Genomic DNA, 16,666 nt, shown 5'->3' on the forward strand with positions numbered 1-16,666 from the left:
GCACCATCCTGCACTCCAGCCTGGGAGACAGAGTAAGACCCTGTCTCAAAAATTAAAGTAATAATAATAATAATCCTTTCTTGGCATCAAATAAGAGGCATTATCGTTCATATAGAACAGCCTTAGTTTCTATTGCAATGTTAGCATTAAATAATTAGAATATCTTCTTGAAGATAATAAGACATTTCCTCTTAACATTTCAACAAATGTTATCATATATTTTTGTCTCTATATTGATTTAGTCTTTCTTCTGAAAATGTTTTATGATAAATGAAAGTGTGTGATAGCTCTTATTCATTTACTAGAGAGTTTTAGAAGTATAAAATCTGTATATATGTTCCATTACAGAAAATCAGCTTCTACTTTTAGTTGTAATTCAGAAACAGTACTCTGTTCCCACCTCCCAAGTTTGTTTGTTTGTTTGTTTGTTTGTTTTGAGACGGAGTTTTGTCTTTGTCATCCAGGCTGGAGAGCAATAGCGAGATCTCAGCTCACTGCAACCCCCACCTCCCGGGTTCAAGCGATTCTCCTGCCTCAGCCTCCCCAGTAGCTGGAAATGATTGCAAACGTGCACCACCATGCCTGGCTAATTTTTGTATTTTTAGTAGAGACGGGGTTTCACCACCTTGACCAGGCTGGTCTCGAGCTCCTGACCTCAGGTGATCTGCCCACCTTGGCCTCTCAAAGTGCTGGGATTACAGGCATGAGCCACTTCACCTGGCCCTCCATCCCCCAAGTTTTTAACAGGGTCATGTTCTTGCTCCTAGCATCTCAAGTTTATCCTTTTAAAAATATATATTTGTGACAGGCCATAGATCCAGGCTTTAGTTAAAAAGCAGCCTAAGATAGAATTCAGTAGATTTGGGTGCTTGGCTATGTACATTAGCATTAAATAATGAAACTAATTTTTAGGAATAAATTGAAATATCAAAATTAATTTTTACCTTTTTTTCTTCCATCTCCATTCCTACCTCCACTCCCTATATGGGAACAAGCTGAAATTTAAATGGAACAATTACCAACTTAATTTCTTTTAAATCCTTTCATTTGGTTTTAAAATTGTAGGAAAATTATAAAATTTAGAGTTCCAGACTTCAAGTTTTGGATATGGATTAATTAAAGCTGTTGGCAATAGAGAATAGTCTCCTCTTTTCATTACATGAGTTCATTACTATGAGACTATTTCAAAAAAGCAGCATTTTAAAACATTGAAGACCTTAAGTTCCTTTCTAAAGAGTTGTTAATATGTAGCTGTTGGATTGATGGGACCCCTTGTTAGCTCTGGTTCTCAGAGTGTTCAGTGGAACTAGGTGGAGTCCTTGCAGGCATCCTGGAAGGCCTGCCCCAGCCGCAAGTCATCGGAGAACCTATGTTTATCCGTTTTTCCTTAGCCTTTGAGAGTCATGGTTCTGTGGGGTCAAAATTCAGACTGCTGTTTCCTAAAGGAATGTTTGTAGTTCTGAGTCACTTTAAAATTCCTGTTCTAAATCCTGATTTATAGAGGGCGGGACTATCATAGAGAACTACCAGCCAGGTTCCCCTATCCATTCCTTAGATGAGGAAGACCTGTTGAAGGTTCTTCAGTCATTCTTCTCAAGGTGGGTGCAGATGGCATATGAGGTTTGGACACTTAAAAGTGTTACATGATGATTCTTATTTTATAACTTATAGTTTAGAACTAGGTCCATATGTGTACTCAGTAAGGATTTGTAGTGTAGATAACTCAACTTACATGTTGAAACTCTTCCAAAACAGAAATGTAATTCCTTCAAGATAGAGAAATCCCAGTGCCATTCCCCCTCATGTGTTATTTGTGGCTACCAATTTGGAAGACAGTTCATCTGACAAAAATTTTAGTACCTTCACAAATTCTTTTTTGAGAGATATCTTGGGTGCCCATTTTAGTTTCAAAAGTAGATTTTGACACACTTCAAAATTCAGAGGAAAGTAACCCAGCATTTAGTGAGTGCCTACTGTGCCCTGGGCTTTTGATGTTTTTCATCATATGTAAGTTCGGTGAAATGTTCTTCTTCCCTCTGAGAATATTTCGCCAAACCTGAAATTAAACCCATTAGCCTGTCTCTACATGTAGGCATAAGCGTGGCACTTTTCTTATGAGTCACATAGGAAAATATTACTGCCAATTACATACTTTCAAAAGTAACAAAACACTACACAAATGAAGAAAAATTTTTACATTTATTGGGGCAGAAATGTGAAGATTGTCATAATGAGTTGCTATTACATAATGGTATAAAGAAAATTACCTTGGATGGGGATTTGCAAATTAGAAGCACCTAGTTAAATATGAGAAATATTTTCTTTTCCTACTTTCAAACTTTTCCTTTTCGAATATTGATGAACATACTGATTGATATATCCTCTGATTCAAATACCTTGCCTATTTGAAAGCAAGTCAATTAGCTCTGTTATTGAATAAGTTTAAACCATCTATGAAAACAGCAAATTTAGTAACGGCCTTCTTTTACCTTCAGGTCGTCTAAACTATTCATATCCAGGATCCGATAGCTCTCTGCTTATTAATGGTAAGTGATAATTGATTTACCCTAGTGAAGTGCACAAAGCTGATACAGTAGTTGTGCTTCAGCAGTGGAGAAATGACATTAGTTTGTTCCGTAATGGTAACTGTAAGTTGCTATTAAACTATCAGCTATTTTAAGAATAATTCTTTTACCTCAAAATTGTGGCAGAAACTTTTCTTTTTAATTTGAGGGCCAACTGATTCCCTGTCCTGAACTTGGTGACAATCAGAATAAATGAAAATCCCATAATGATACCTAAAGACTGGCTTTATCTAATGTTAGCTTCTGTAGAGTGTCCTTTGAAATGTTAACATAAAAGCCATTTCCACGTGGCTGGAAAAATGTTCCAAGAGGAAAGGATAAGCAGAGATCTAAAACCAGAAAAAGGCGGTCTAAAACCACAGTGCTTGACATTGCATAGGACAAGGTCATTTGCTGTTTGCTGTCTAACAAAAACAAGAAAAATGAAGTTTTGTTGGCTTTCCATTGCCTTCATTAGATTCTCCTTTCCTGTGCTAATGTTCTGTTGAGTTCTCTTTTTACGTGCATAGTGAAGCAAGCTAAGTTTCACCAGGAGGAGGGAACATCCACTCACAAGAATTTTAGTGTCTGTTTTTTTAGTATCATGGTCTAAAACAATTGGATGAAATACAGAGGTCTTGTTTACTTACTTTCTACTAATTTACTTTGGAATGTGGATTTCAAATTTCTGTGTGTAGAAAATGCCTTCCATTTGTCAAAGCTCATTTTAAGTTCCACAACCCCTAACAAGTGTTATGGACTAAATAGCTATATTCTCATCATTCCCAAAACAAATAAAAATAAAAATTCTTCCATTCCTTGATTTTAGTATGTTGTGAATAAGGAGTTAAAAAATATTTTTATCACTGGATCTCCTTTTTGACTAGTGTTTGAAATCAATATGTTGTAGAACTTAGAAATTGCTGGGTACATCAGATCTTCTGGAGACTAAATAGCTTATAAAATCTTACTTGGTCATCAGATGTAGGTCTTTTCATGCTACAGTGCCAGAAATAATACCATAATATAGTGTTCTAGCATAAATGTATTAGGCCAAAAACCAAACCCAGTGGCGACAGTGGCATCAGGATAAGGAGAACATAAGGGATATATATACATGTAGAAGAGTTTACCTTTTCCTTTGGAACTAGTTCGAGTCAGTTCCAGGTACTGGAAATTGTAGTGAAACAAGATTTGGGATATTGCTGTGTCATCTTAGGCAAAGTGATCAACTCTTCTTTGTCAGAGTTTCCTTATGAAGGTGTTCCTGTTGGATTAGTTGCCTCTGGGGCCCATCTTTGTTGAGGGTTGTCAAGAAAAATACGCTCTCTCTAGTGGGTTTTCCTTAAAGCTAAATTCACTTAACTAGGAAAAAAAGTCAGCACTTTGGGAGGTTGAAGCAGGAGGATTCCTTGAGCCCAGGAATTCAAGAGCAGCCTGGGCAACATGGGGAAACCTTGTCTCTACAAATGATTTTTAAAAACTCACGAGGTGTGTTGGCACATGCTTGTAGTCCCAACTACTTGGGAGGCTGAGGTGGGAGGATTGCTTGGGATGGGGAGGTCAAGGGTGCAGTGAGCCATGATTGCACCACTGCACTCCAGCCAGAGTGACAGAGTGACACCCTGTCTCAAAAAAAGAAAAAAAGTATACTATTATGAGATTGCCTTTCCTTTTTTCTTCATTACTATCCTTTCTTTCTTAAATAGATTATTTTTAGTGATCTTGTCAATGAAAAAATAAAAGTAACTTTTTCCCAGAATATTTATGTTTTCAAATTTTACTGGTCTATGAACTCTAAGAGAAGACTAGTTTTTAATGTTGCATACATGGAAATTTTGTTTATTATAAAGACATACTGACTTGGGTTAACATTGCCTCAAACTGAAAGACATGAAGATAAGGGACAAAGAGAGATGTCTTTCTTTTGAGAAACATCTCTTGCTGGCTCCTTAAGCAAGACCCAGGAGCGTGGGGCTACGATTGCCATGGTCTCGGGTCTGGTATTGAGCTTCGTGAGGCCCCAAAACTTGATTTTGTCAGATTTGATGAAGGATTAGTTTTTTAGTAACCAACCAGTTAGGACCAGATGCCAATTTATTCATTTATAATGAAGCATAAAACTTCCAGGTAGACCAGATACCGGGGATGACTGCTCGACTGACGTATTCTCTCTGCAGTAGCAATGTCCGGATTAGAGCAGAAGATTGCTTGAAAGTCATGAAATTAGATCTAGGTAGGGAGGAGAGGTGTTGAGACAATTTTTTAGTGACCTTGATCAAGATATGCACATTGTCCATTCTGTCAGTCATGTTTGTAAAATATCTTCTAGAGTGGATCACATCTGTAGACAAATTAATCTCATTGATGTATTCATTATTAGTAGTTTTGCTCTCACTTTAGCTCAGGTTTTGGGGGTACCTGTATTGCAAATCTGGCATAATGAATCGTGCTTAGTGAAGATTAATTAAAGAATTACAAATACTACCCATCACATTTTGTTGTGGTGAAGATGTGTGGAAGTCACTTAGCATAGCACCTGGCACATAGTAAGTCAAAATAAGAGAATTAGAATAAGCAATATTTTTGGTTAGGAATTAATCTCATTCATGTGTTGATTCTTAATAGCTGAAAATATATAAGGAAAAAAATATAGAACAAAGGATTAATATGAGTTTGTAAAAACTGTTGAAAGTTGAACATGCTTTCGTTGTCTGTCATTAAGGTAGATAATCTAAAACTATGCACTTTCAAATGCATTCCCTTCATGTCTTGTGTCCATACAGCCTTTTCTTAAAACTGAAAATAAAAGCCTAATTTATTTATTATGTCACTTTATAGTCATTGTTTAATTTTAAGACTGAAAGGTGCTGTAAGGAGCAGTTCTTCCTTGTCCACCATTATCTATTCAGGCTTCTAAAAACCTTTAATAAGGTGATTATATAACCACTCTGCTTTGTTTCAATGGTAACTTTCAGAGCTTTTTCTTCCAAGTATCTGTTGAAAGCCCTTTCTTGTTTTGTTTCGATAAAAATGTAGAGCAGCTGTTTATTCTCTTTCTCACATGAATGTTTGAATTTTGACTATCTGATTTTTATTTTATGCTTTATTTTGAAATTTTCGAGCAACCTCAATGCTTTTAGAAAGAGGTTTAAATCCTCAATAAATAAAAAGAAAATCCCCTAACCAGCCTCTTATTGGAAAAATAATAACAATAATTAAAAGAAAAAAAGTCAGAGTCACCAACCAGTTTTCAGTGGCTTATATTGGACTAAGGTTGTAATTTGCCTTTACAAAGATAAATAGGTTGTATTCATCCATGGATCAAATTATTTTTTTGCCCTGCTCAATCATCAATTTCCTACAGTTTCATACAGTGACTTTCATGTACCACTCATGTTAAAAGGCAGTGCCAATATAATTCAACAGTGATTGGTAATTGTGTTAAGAATGTTACAGTTCACACTCTAGGGAATTTCTCAATTTATTGTTGTGTTAATAGTTGTAGAGATTTTTTTGAGGGGCTGTCTTGGGGAGAGTTCTTGGATTTTCAGTGTATTTTTAAAACCAAACTCCCTAAAGCTACTTTTTGGGTGCTGCATTAGTTTGCTAGGGCTGCTATAATAAGTACTGCTGACTACTGGCTTAAACAGAAATTTATTTCATCACAGTTCTGGAGGCTAAAGTACAAAGCAAGGTGTCATCAGGGTTCATTTCTTCTGAGGCATCTCTCTGTGGCTTATAGATAGCTGTGTCACCACATGGTTTTCCCTCTGTGCACGTCCATGTCCTAAGCTCTCCTTATAAAGACACCAGTCATATTGGATTAGGGCCTACCCCACTGACCTCATTTAACCTTAATTACCTTTGTAAAGACCCTGTCTCCAGATATAGTCACATTCTGAGGTACTGGAGGTTAGGACTTCAACAGATGAATTTGGACAGGAGGGTGGGGGTAGAGGGTGACCACAAAATTCCGCCCGTAATAGATGCCTTTCACTAGTAAATTTCATGTAGTAGGGATACAGTTAAAATGCCCATTTTATGGTTATGAGAAGCAAGCCTAAAACTTAGTTTCCCAGTTAAGTGACAAGAAGTGCTAAACATAGGCCAGTTACCCCAAATTCCTCTGGAGTATCTTGGCTTAGCTCTGAGATAGACATTGGATTAAAAGATTACTTTTCCTCTAACCCAGCTTGAAGTTTTATTTTACCCAAGAAACCACCACCACGTCTGTATAGAAATGCTTGTGCATTATACTTTTTTTTCTCTAACCTTTCATTCCACTGCTCTAGCCCTCAGGATCAGCTACTTCAAAAATGAACCTTGTGGTAGGAGAAAGTTATAGAGCAAAAAAAACCTGTTAAGTTTTAACAACTCGTGTATTTTCTTTCCTTTGAGGAAGAGATTAATAAGGGATCTATTAAGGGTAGCACAGAACAACACTTCTTTCTTTCTTTCTTTCTTTCTTTTTTTTTTTTTTCTTTTGAGATGAAGTCTGCTCTGTCATCCAGGCTGGAGTGCAGTGGCTCCATCTCGGCTCACTGTAGCCTCCACCTCCCAGGTTCAAGCGATTCTCCTGCCTCACCTTCCCAAGTAGCTGAGATTACAGGCACCTGCCACCATACCCAGCTAATTTTAGTATTTTTGGCAGAGATGGGGTTTCACTATATTGGCCAGGCTGGTCTTGAACTCCTGACCTCAAGTGATCGGCCTGCCTCGGCCTCCCAAAGTGCTGGGATTACAGGCGTGAGCCACCACACCTGGCCCAACATCTCTTAATTATAGTTTTTTGGAATGAAAGGAAGAAGATTGTTTGCTTGGGAGGGGGAAGAAATCTATCAAAAAGGAAGGTATAATTTACTCAAGAGAAATGTAGATGATGATCACTTACCGAAAATGTATGTAATATGGTTCTAGTTGCTACAATAATAAGCATGTTGAAAGATCCCTTCGTTGAAAAGATAATATGAAAACAAATTGTAAACTCTAAAGTGCTCTACAATTGTTAACCTTAAAATGCTAATGAAAAGCTAATTGTTGAAGAGATCATACTAAGAATATATGCATATGACTTTACTTTTGGGAAAGGGAGGAGATTATTTATTGAGTATGTGACTGACCACTACATATACACATTGTGTTTTTCATTATTCTCTCATTTGCTCCCCATTTTTATAAATAAAGAAACTGAGGGTTAGGGACATAAGGAAACTAGAGTTGCATTCTCTGCTCTTTTCTAAGGTAGGCCTTACAAAGAATAGTGTCTTTATCGTATCTTAGGAGCATTCTTTGAATGTTGTTGTGCCAACAAACTAATGTAGACATAAGCCAAAGTGATAGGAATTTCTAACCATAAAGCAAATGTAAATTAATTTTGTGGCAGTGAGCCTATTAAATTAGGTATTAATTTATAAAATCATTTAAAATGTTTCTTTGCATCTTTGTTGAATTGTATACTTTGATCTTTGTAATGATTGTGTCTGCTTTTTGGTTCTACCATCTTTATACTTTTGTTCACAGATTAATTCCTTTTAGCTTCAAACCTTTGATTTATATATTTTCAGCTGATTTACTAATTTGGCTAATTTCCCCACCCCTCTCCCCATATTTTTCTTTTAGTCCTCCTGGAAAAGTCAGGTTGTTTTGTTTTGTGTTTGGAGACTGAGTCTCACTCTGTTGCCCAGGCTGGAGTGCAGTGGTCAGTCTCAGCTCACTGCAACCTTTACCTCCCGGGTTGAAGCAGTTCTCTTGCCTTAGCCTACCAAGTAGCCGCAATTACAGGCGTGCACCACCACACCCAGCTAATTTTTATATTTTTAGTAGAGATGAGGTTTTATCATATTGACCAGGCTGGTCTTGAACTCCTGACCTCAAATGATCCGCCCACCTCAACCTCCCAAAGTGCTGGGGTTATAGGTGTGAGCCACCATGCCTAGCCAGAAGTCAGTTATTTGATAACATCTTATCATCTGAGTTACACCCCTCCCCTTTTTTTCCAAATAGCATTGCTATTTGTCTTCTCACTGTGGGGCGTTGAGAGGTGCACAGATGGAGAGCTTAAGGTAGATCAGCGTAACCCGAATAGGATCCATTGTTTCATTGTCCACTAAAACATAGTAATATCTGATCCTTCATGGCCTAAAGTCCTATTCGTGACAGAATTGATTAGGTGCTCTCATGTAGCAAAGTATGCTTTTGTATGAAAGCAATAATGTCATTTGTTCATTTTTAATATTAGTACCAAGGAGAAAACCAAAAAGGGTTCATTAACAAATATAGCAATATAGCATATGCAATAATAATAAATTCAAATGGTACAGAAAGGGATAAAACAAGAAGTGAATGCCTTCTTTCCTCTTTCTAGAAGTTTCTGTCTCCAAAGGTTCTTGTGGTTATTTCTAGAAAAAATATTTCATGGCCAGTCACAATGGCTCATGCCTGCAATCCTAGCACTTGGGGAGACCCAGGTGGGTGGATTGCTTGAGCCCAGGTGTTGAGACAAGCCTGGGCAACATGGCAAAACCCCATCTCTGTAAAAATAAAAATAAAATAAAAAGTAAAAATTTTATGCGTATTCCTACATATCTGTTTATATTTTCTTTATTTTTAAATGTACACAATAAGGATTCTACAATACACACTTAGACACTGCATGCAGGCCGACATCTTAGAGAGCTTTAGGTACATGAACATGAGCTACATTTAAAAACGCCACATGCTCAGTTAATAGGGTTGCTCCTTTGAAATAAATGCATACATATATATGTACATACATAAAATAAAAAATGCCACATACTAGATGTTTCTTCTTTTGAATGTGTGGGTACTTTGTTTCTTTTTGATTATTACAAATGTTGCAACAAATGAGAAAAAAGTACTTTTTATGGGATAAATAATAATTTATTTTTATAATAAAGTATGTGGGGAGGAAGAAAGTCGGGGGAGCCCTGACAAGTCTTTCTGTACCTTCTTCGTAAGTCTGGCATTACAGATTAATGGAATATTTTGCTAGAGGGAATTTGATTCTGTATATAAGGATAATAACAAAGAAAGGAAGCATTTGTAAGGAATCCTATAAAGATGTTTTAGAAATAAAGTATATCAACAGATCTAATAGCAGGTATCCAGAAGTTATAAAAATTTATGGCCATAATATTTTGAGCCTTTTTTTTTTTTAACATTCTTGAATCCTGTTAGTTCTGAACGTTAAATTATTGAGGACTTTATAAATCAAAACTAGGCTGGGCACGGTGGCTCATGCCTGTAATCCTAGCACTTTGGGAGGCTGAAGTGGGCAGATTGCCTGAGCTCAGGAGTTTGAGACCAGCCTGTTCAACAGGGTGAAACCACGTCTCTACTAAAATACAAAAAAAAAAAAAAAAAAAAAAAAGCTGGGTGTGGTGACATACACCTGTAGTCCCAGGGAGACTGAGGCAGAAGAATTGCTTGAATCTGGGAGGCAGAGGTTGCAGTGAGCCGAGATCGCACCACTGCACTCCAGCCTGGGCAAGACTCCATCTCCAAAAATAAAAATAAAATAAATCAAAACTAAGAAATAATAAAAGTGGATAAACATATAAATAGTATTCATTAAAACTTTGGTGGGACCGGGAGATTTTTATTCAGTGGTAATGGCATGCATCTAAAAAATCTTTTAAGAGTCTACTTTTTGGTAACTAACAGAGTTAGTTTTGCTGACTTAGAACTTTTCCAAAATGTAGATTTCTTTGAACATAATTAAAGTCATTTCTTAACTTACACTTCCTCAGACATTTGAGAAACATCAAATAACGAGCAACACTTGCTGGTCATGAAATTGGAAATCCGTCTGACATTTTCCTCAGGAAAGCAGAGAGGTTCTATGTTGCAAGAATTTCATCATAAAGTGTGTGCCAATATACTTTGAAATAAGTGAGGAAAAGTGCTTAGTACATCTTTTTTATGTAAGATAAAGTGACATTATTTAGCATTATATTAATGTCTGGGTTCCGGTTACATAGATCTGTTCAATTTGTAGAAAATTCATTGAACTTATTATGATTTGTTTATTTTTGTGTATGTATCTTGTGTCAAAATTTACATGAAAAATAATGTATAAGGACACATGCTCGTTTTGAATGTTCCAGAATGTCATTGTTTTTATTTCTTCAGTATTAATTTACATTAATTTCCTGATTTGATTGGGCAACTTTTATAGTTGTAAACATTGTTCACTTATAACCTGTTTTCCCTTAATATGAGAAAATGTCTACGTAGCTTTCAGAATTTAATCTCGGAATTTAACCATGAATTATTTTATATTGACCAGTTTAATTTTATAGTATATAATCAAAGTTTGAGAGTATACATTTGAAGATTTCAAGAGTATTTGATTGTAACTTTTGATCCACAGCCCTTACTATTCTGGCAATTATTTATTTTTGAAATAATGGAAGCCATGAGAGTTTTCATGTTAATTTTGTAGTTATATTATAAAAGCTTATTCTTTTCAAATATCTGTTTTCTCAGAAATCCAAGCAGCATCAATCAACTTTTTAAGATTGACAGCACTAAGATTTTCAAATCATTACTTTGTTTCCCCAGACTCCCTTATCTTTGAAGCAGTTGTATGAATAGAATGTTCTTTTTTTTTTTTTGAGACGGGAGTCTCGCTCTGTCTCCCAGGCTGGAGTGCAGTGGCGAGATCTCGGCTCACTGCAAGTTCCGCCTCCTGGGTTCACGCCATTCTCCTGCCTCAGCCTCCCAAGTGGCTGGGACTACAGGCGCCTGCCACCACACCCGGCTAATTTTTTGTATTTTTAGTAGAGACGGGGTCTCACCGTGTTAGCCAGGATGGTCTCAATCTCCTGACCTCGTGATCCACCGGCCTTGGCCTCCCAAAGTGCTGGGATTACAGGCATGAACCACCGCGCCCGGCCGAATAGAATGTTCTTAAACAAGCATCTGCTTTTGTGATGCTGTTTGTCTTTCTAACCTCTGTCTGATTAAGTCAGAAAATACCTACCTCTCCCCAACCCCCTAAACTTAAGACCTATTAAAGTGAAAGCACTACTGCTTGTGGGAGATTGTATGTTGTGTGAATCCATTTGCTCAAATACTTTGGTGAAATCTGGGGCTATCTAAGTGTGGCAGAAATGTATTTTGGTTTGAGATATAATTTCACTTTGGAAGATAATCACATAATATTTCTGAGTTATACTTAGTTAGCATTTATCTAGAAGAATAAGAATAAAAACCTTGACTAGTTTGTGAGTCTGGGTAGTGATTTCTTAAAGGAGCTATACCTTCTAACTCAAAAACCTATCCCAGGCAGTAACCCCGGGACTTTGGGAGGCTGAGGTGGGCAGATCACTTAAGATCAGGAGTTCGAGACCAATCTTGCCAACATGGTGAAACCCCATCTCTGCTGAAAAAATACAAAAATTAGCTGGGCGTGGTGGCACGTCCCTGTGGTCCCAGGTATTGGGAAGGCTGAGGCACGAGAATCGCTTGAACCCGGGAGGCAGAGGCTGCAGTGAGCTGAGATCACACCACTGCAGCCTGGGTGAGAGAGCTAGATTCTGTCTCCAAAAAGAAAAAACCCATCCCAGTTTCCTGTTGAAACCTCATCCCCAGCCAAGTCCCCACTTGTTCTACATGCTTCTGTTCTGGCCACCTTTCCCTGAATGCTACAGCAGCACCCCTGCCTGTAACCCTGCTGAGCCTGGAGCCCTTCCTCTGTTTTTCCTTTAAGGACCACCTCAAATTCCCTACCCCCACCCCCAACTTTTTCATCAGAGCCAGTTCTTCCTCCTCTATTCCTGTTATGCCTACCACGTAACTAGCATAACAATAGGCATGCCACACTGTTGTTTGCTTATGTGGCCTTCTGGCATTAAAAGCTGCTAGTTCTGGAGGTCAGGGACATGCTCTATTTACTATTTATCCACAAGATCAGGCATTCAAGAAATGTTTGTTGGATAGAATTGAGGTGTTTGGACAGGCTGGGCTTCTAAGTGCCAGTTTGTTTCAGGGAAGACATTTTCTCAAAGGTTTTCTGATTTAGTTTATACTGTCGTTTCCTGAGTATTCCAGTGGATTATTAATTACCTTTACTTTGCCACTTGGCTACAACCTACTTGGCAATAAAAATACCAAACCTTTTACTTTTCAACATTTAGGACTTGGTAAAAGACTTAATTAGGCATAGGGAACTGTTGGCTAAAAGGAAGTTGATGAATTGCTTAAAGATTTCATTTGTTATGATTTTCTCTTATAAAGGATTAACTGAGGAATACTGTAAAATTGTTATTTCTCTTCTGGTGGTGAAAAAGTCATGAATTAAATATGGGTATATCTACTAAGTTGCTAGTTAGCAGGGAATTCTGAGAGAAAACGTTATTAATATGGTAATAGTTGGTTCTGATCATGTTGTATACTGCCTTCGTTTCATAATAGTTTGAACCTTGGGCAACAATTACAGCAAAAAGCTTCCCCTAAAACAAATAAGATTCAATAAAGTTTTACAGTGTCCCTGAAGAAATTTTAAAAATGCACAAAATTGACCTCTTACCATCCAGTTCCTTGTTTTTTCAGACATTTACCAGGAAATGAAGAATGTAGTCACAGTTTTTCATTTTCAAAAGCTGGTAGATGAAATCACAGTTGATTCTTTTGACAATGTTTGAAAGGTTGTTTTGTTTTTTTTGTTTTTGTTTTTTTCTCATTTGACATGCAGCAAGGACATATGGGCGAAGGAGAGGTAACATTGTTTTTAACTTTTAAATGTATCACTTGTATTTGGAGACGACCCAAGCTTGTTTAATTTCTAACCTTTGTGGGGAAGGGGAGAGGGGAAATTAAGCATAGCTTTGATCCTAACATAATTTTTGTGTTACAGTTAACATTTTAGACATAATTTGAAGGAGTTAAGGAGCTCTAAAGAAATTTATCAGAATGGTGGGATTTGGATTTGAATCAAAATGATTTCCCTGTGTTATATTAGAAACTCAACTTATATCTAAAGATTGGCTTTTTTTCCTTTCTAAAAGGAATTTCTTAGAAAAAAATTAAGAATCTTTAAAAAGAAAAATACAGTCACACTAGTCCCAAAATACCTCATTATCTTGGAGGTTTAATTATACTTACACGCCTTATGTCGACTTCTTTTTTCTTTTTTACTAAGTAAACGATACATGTGGTTTAAAATGAGATGAGCTAAATAAATGACTAATCCTATAAATTTCAAACATTTGGGGGAAAAGCTCTAGAAATTTTAGGTAATTCTAAAGAATCATTTCCTAGAGGTACCTGAATAACTTATTCTTGGCACCTATATTTTGTCTTTTTATAAGAAAGTAAGACAGTTAAAGAGCTTAAATTTAAAGGATAAGTGATTTTTTAAGATCGTTCACGAAATAAGCTCCAGTTTTATAATCAGCTCGTGTCTTCACTTGACATATGCTATTATAGGATAAATTTATAAAAAATATACTGTTATTATTTGTGTTTAGTAATAGAAATTGAAGACAAGTATGGCAAAACCTGGAATGTTTCTATTAAAGTAAGAGCACTTGAGATACATTTCTAGAGGATCCATTAACAAATTCCTCAAGTAGTACCTAGAAGTAAATTGGCAGCCAGAAAAGTGATAAAACAGTGCTTGGGAGATTGTGCAGCTGTTTGTAGCTCTGTGTTTTCCTTATGATTTAAAAGTTTATATTTTGCTCTCAGGTAAATATGTAAGGACTGTTACACATATTGGCATCTCTGGTGTTTCCTGCATATATATTCTGGATGATAAGATTTTCATATAGCAAATTTTTTTTTTTTTTTTTTTTTTTTTTTTTTTGAGACAGAGTCTCGCTCTGTCGCCCAGGCTGGAGTGCAATGGCCGGATCTCAGCTCACTGCAAGCTCCGCCTCCCGGGTTCATGCCATTCTCCTGCCTCAGCCTCCCGAGTAGCTGGGATTACAGGCACCTGCCACCACGCCCAGCTAGTTTTTTGTATTTTTTAGTAGAGACGGGGTTTCACCATGTAAGCCAGGATGGTCTCGATCTCCTGACCTCGTGATTCGCCCGTCTCGGCCTCCCAAAGTGCTGGGATTACAGGCTTGAGCCACCGCGCCCGGCCTCAAATAGCAAATTTAATGACTAGTTTTTAGAAATAGATAATACCCTTAGCAAGCTGATAATACCCTTACCCAGCTAATAATAAATATATCTTTAGCATGCCTAATAATCTGAAATTCCATAAGACTACACAATGAAGTTGGAATGTAACATTAAGTGGGTTTTGATTATATCCCATTAGTTAAGGTAAACAAAAATGAGTGGTCACTTTAAAAATCTACCTGTTATGTTAGCCACATGTCATGGCATGTGCCTCTAGCCCCAGCTACTTGGGAGGTTGAGGTGGGAGGATCACTTGAGCACAAGAGTTTGAGGCTGCAGTGAGCTATGATTATACCACTGTACTCCAGTCTGGGTAAAACAGCGAGACGCTGTCTCAGGAAAAAAAAAAAAAAAATCTACCTGTTCGTTTTAAGCACATTCGTAGAGGAAATCGTGCAGGCTATATTGTTTGATTTTTTAAAGAAATGTAAGTGATTCAATGTCTTATAGCCAAATTTAATACTTAGTGTACATGTCTAGGTTGCCAATAGCCATGGGGCCCTGCCAAGGGAGTACAGTCTGCTGCCGACTGCTTGCTAAAGCGTGCTCTCTCCTCCTGTACTTCAGTTCACTTCACTGAAGTTTCTGGGATCCCAGTGGGATACTTGAGTCGCCCTCTATTAATATTTAACCATGTGCTTTCTCTCTGACTCAGTTGGGACTTTAAGTTGGTGGGAATTCAAGAGTATAGCTAAGTGTTTCTATTATTCAGTGAGAAAACAAAAGCAGCAGTTTTATTGAATCTGCTGTTTCCTTGTTTCTTGTGCATTATAATCAGTGACAAGGAACGTTTTCTGTTACCGTTTTTTCCCTGCTTTCTATTCCAGGTCAGTCTTCACTGTTTCCAATGGAAGATGGATTCTTGGATGATGGCCGTGGGGATCAACCTCTTCATAGTGGCCTGGGTTCACCTCACTGTTTCAGTCACCAGAATGGGGAAAGAGTGGAACGATATTCTCGCAAGGTGTTTGTAGGCGGATTGCCTCCAGACATTGATGAAGGTATATTTAGAACTGTTTATAGCAGGATGCCCAGATGGTGGCACATAGTAGGAAACTCATAGATAGTGTTACAATAACAGTCTTATCTGGTTCCAGTCGTTAGCCCTGATTGCATTATTCTCTTGTCCTATCCTCCTATCATGGCATATAAGATTAATTCATAGAAGGGAGGGGAGCAGAGCTGTGCCAACCAACTAAAGCAAGGGACTGGACTATATGAAAAGGAGTAAACATCACTGGGAAAGCTTCCAAGGGATTTGATTGTTGGGTGCATACATGGGTACTAACTCCCTTTTTGTCTGTGTGTGCTAACTTTGGACAAATTCAGTGATGTATTTTCCTTTGTTTTCCCCACCTTTTATGAGTGCTCCACAAATGTGTAGCTCATTGTTTAAAATCTTAGACTAAGCATGAACTTTTGAAAAATAGAGGCTACAGTTGTACTACAAAGATAATCTTATTTGAGGTAGCATACAAGATGGAAGGTCCCTGCTTACATAGAGGTTACATTTTATTGGGAGAAGGCCCATAAACAATGTATAAATATGCCAGAAAATACTAGAGAGCAAATGTTGAAAAGCACACAGCAGGATGATGTAAAATAGTGACACAGGGGTTTTTTTAAAATTAGGTGGATAAGAAAAGCCTCTTTGAGGAATTGATATTTAAGCTGAGACCTGAATAAGGAGCCAGCCATGCAAAGACTTAGAGGGACTTGTTCAGGAATATGCTATTCATCCATGGGTCTGAGTGACCCTGATAAAAATCAGAGTAGCAGACCTTATACCAATCACATATTCTTGATTGCTTTCCTAATTTCTTTTGTCTTCATTTCCTGAGTGAAAATGGAAATCCACTAAATCATGTTATGGAGAATAGAATAGATTTCTTTACACATGTATAAGATCTAATAAATAATAAGGTTTAGTATCTTCACATTTAGAT

General features: G+C 37.2%; 1 protein-coding gene across 3 annotated transcripts in view; it reads left to right on the forward strand.

The window, feature by feature from the left end:
* Window positions 1–16,666, forward strand: part of CPEB4 (cytoplasmic polyadenylation element binding protein 4) — a 72,218-nt gene that overhangs the window by 41,321 nt on the left and 14,231 nt on the right. The window contains exons 3-5 of one of the 3 annotated variants that reach the window (XM_001098122.5): window positions 2,496–2,546; window positions 13,285–13,308; window positions 15,548–15,721. In XM_001098122.5, the coding sequence (XP_001098122.2) occupies window positions 2,496–2,546; window positions 13,285–13,308; window positions 15,548–15,721 (249 nt within the window). The remainder of the gene's footprint in view (window positions 1–2,495; window positions 2,547–13,284; window positions 13,309–15,547; window positions 15,722–16,666) is intronic. The other 2 variants (XM_015141429.3, XM_001097847.5) reach the window with 2 other exon arrangements.

This window comes from Macaca mulatta, chromosome 6 (assembly GCF_049350105.2).
Source record: "Macaca mulatta isolate MMU2019108-1 chromosome 6, T2T-MMU8v2.0, whole genome shotgun sequence".
In the NCBI taxonomy this organism is placed as follows: Eukaryota; Metazoa; Chordata; class Mammalia; order Primates; family Cercopithecidae; genus Macaca; species Macaca mulatta.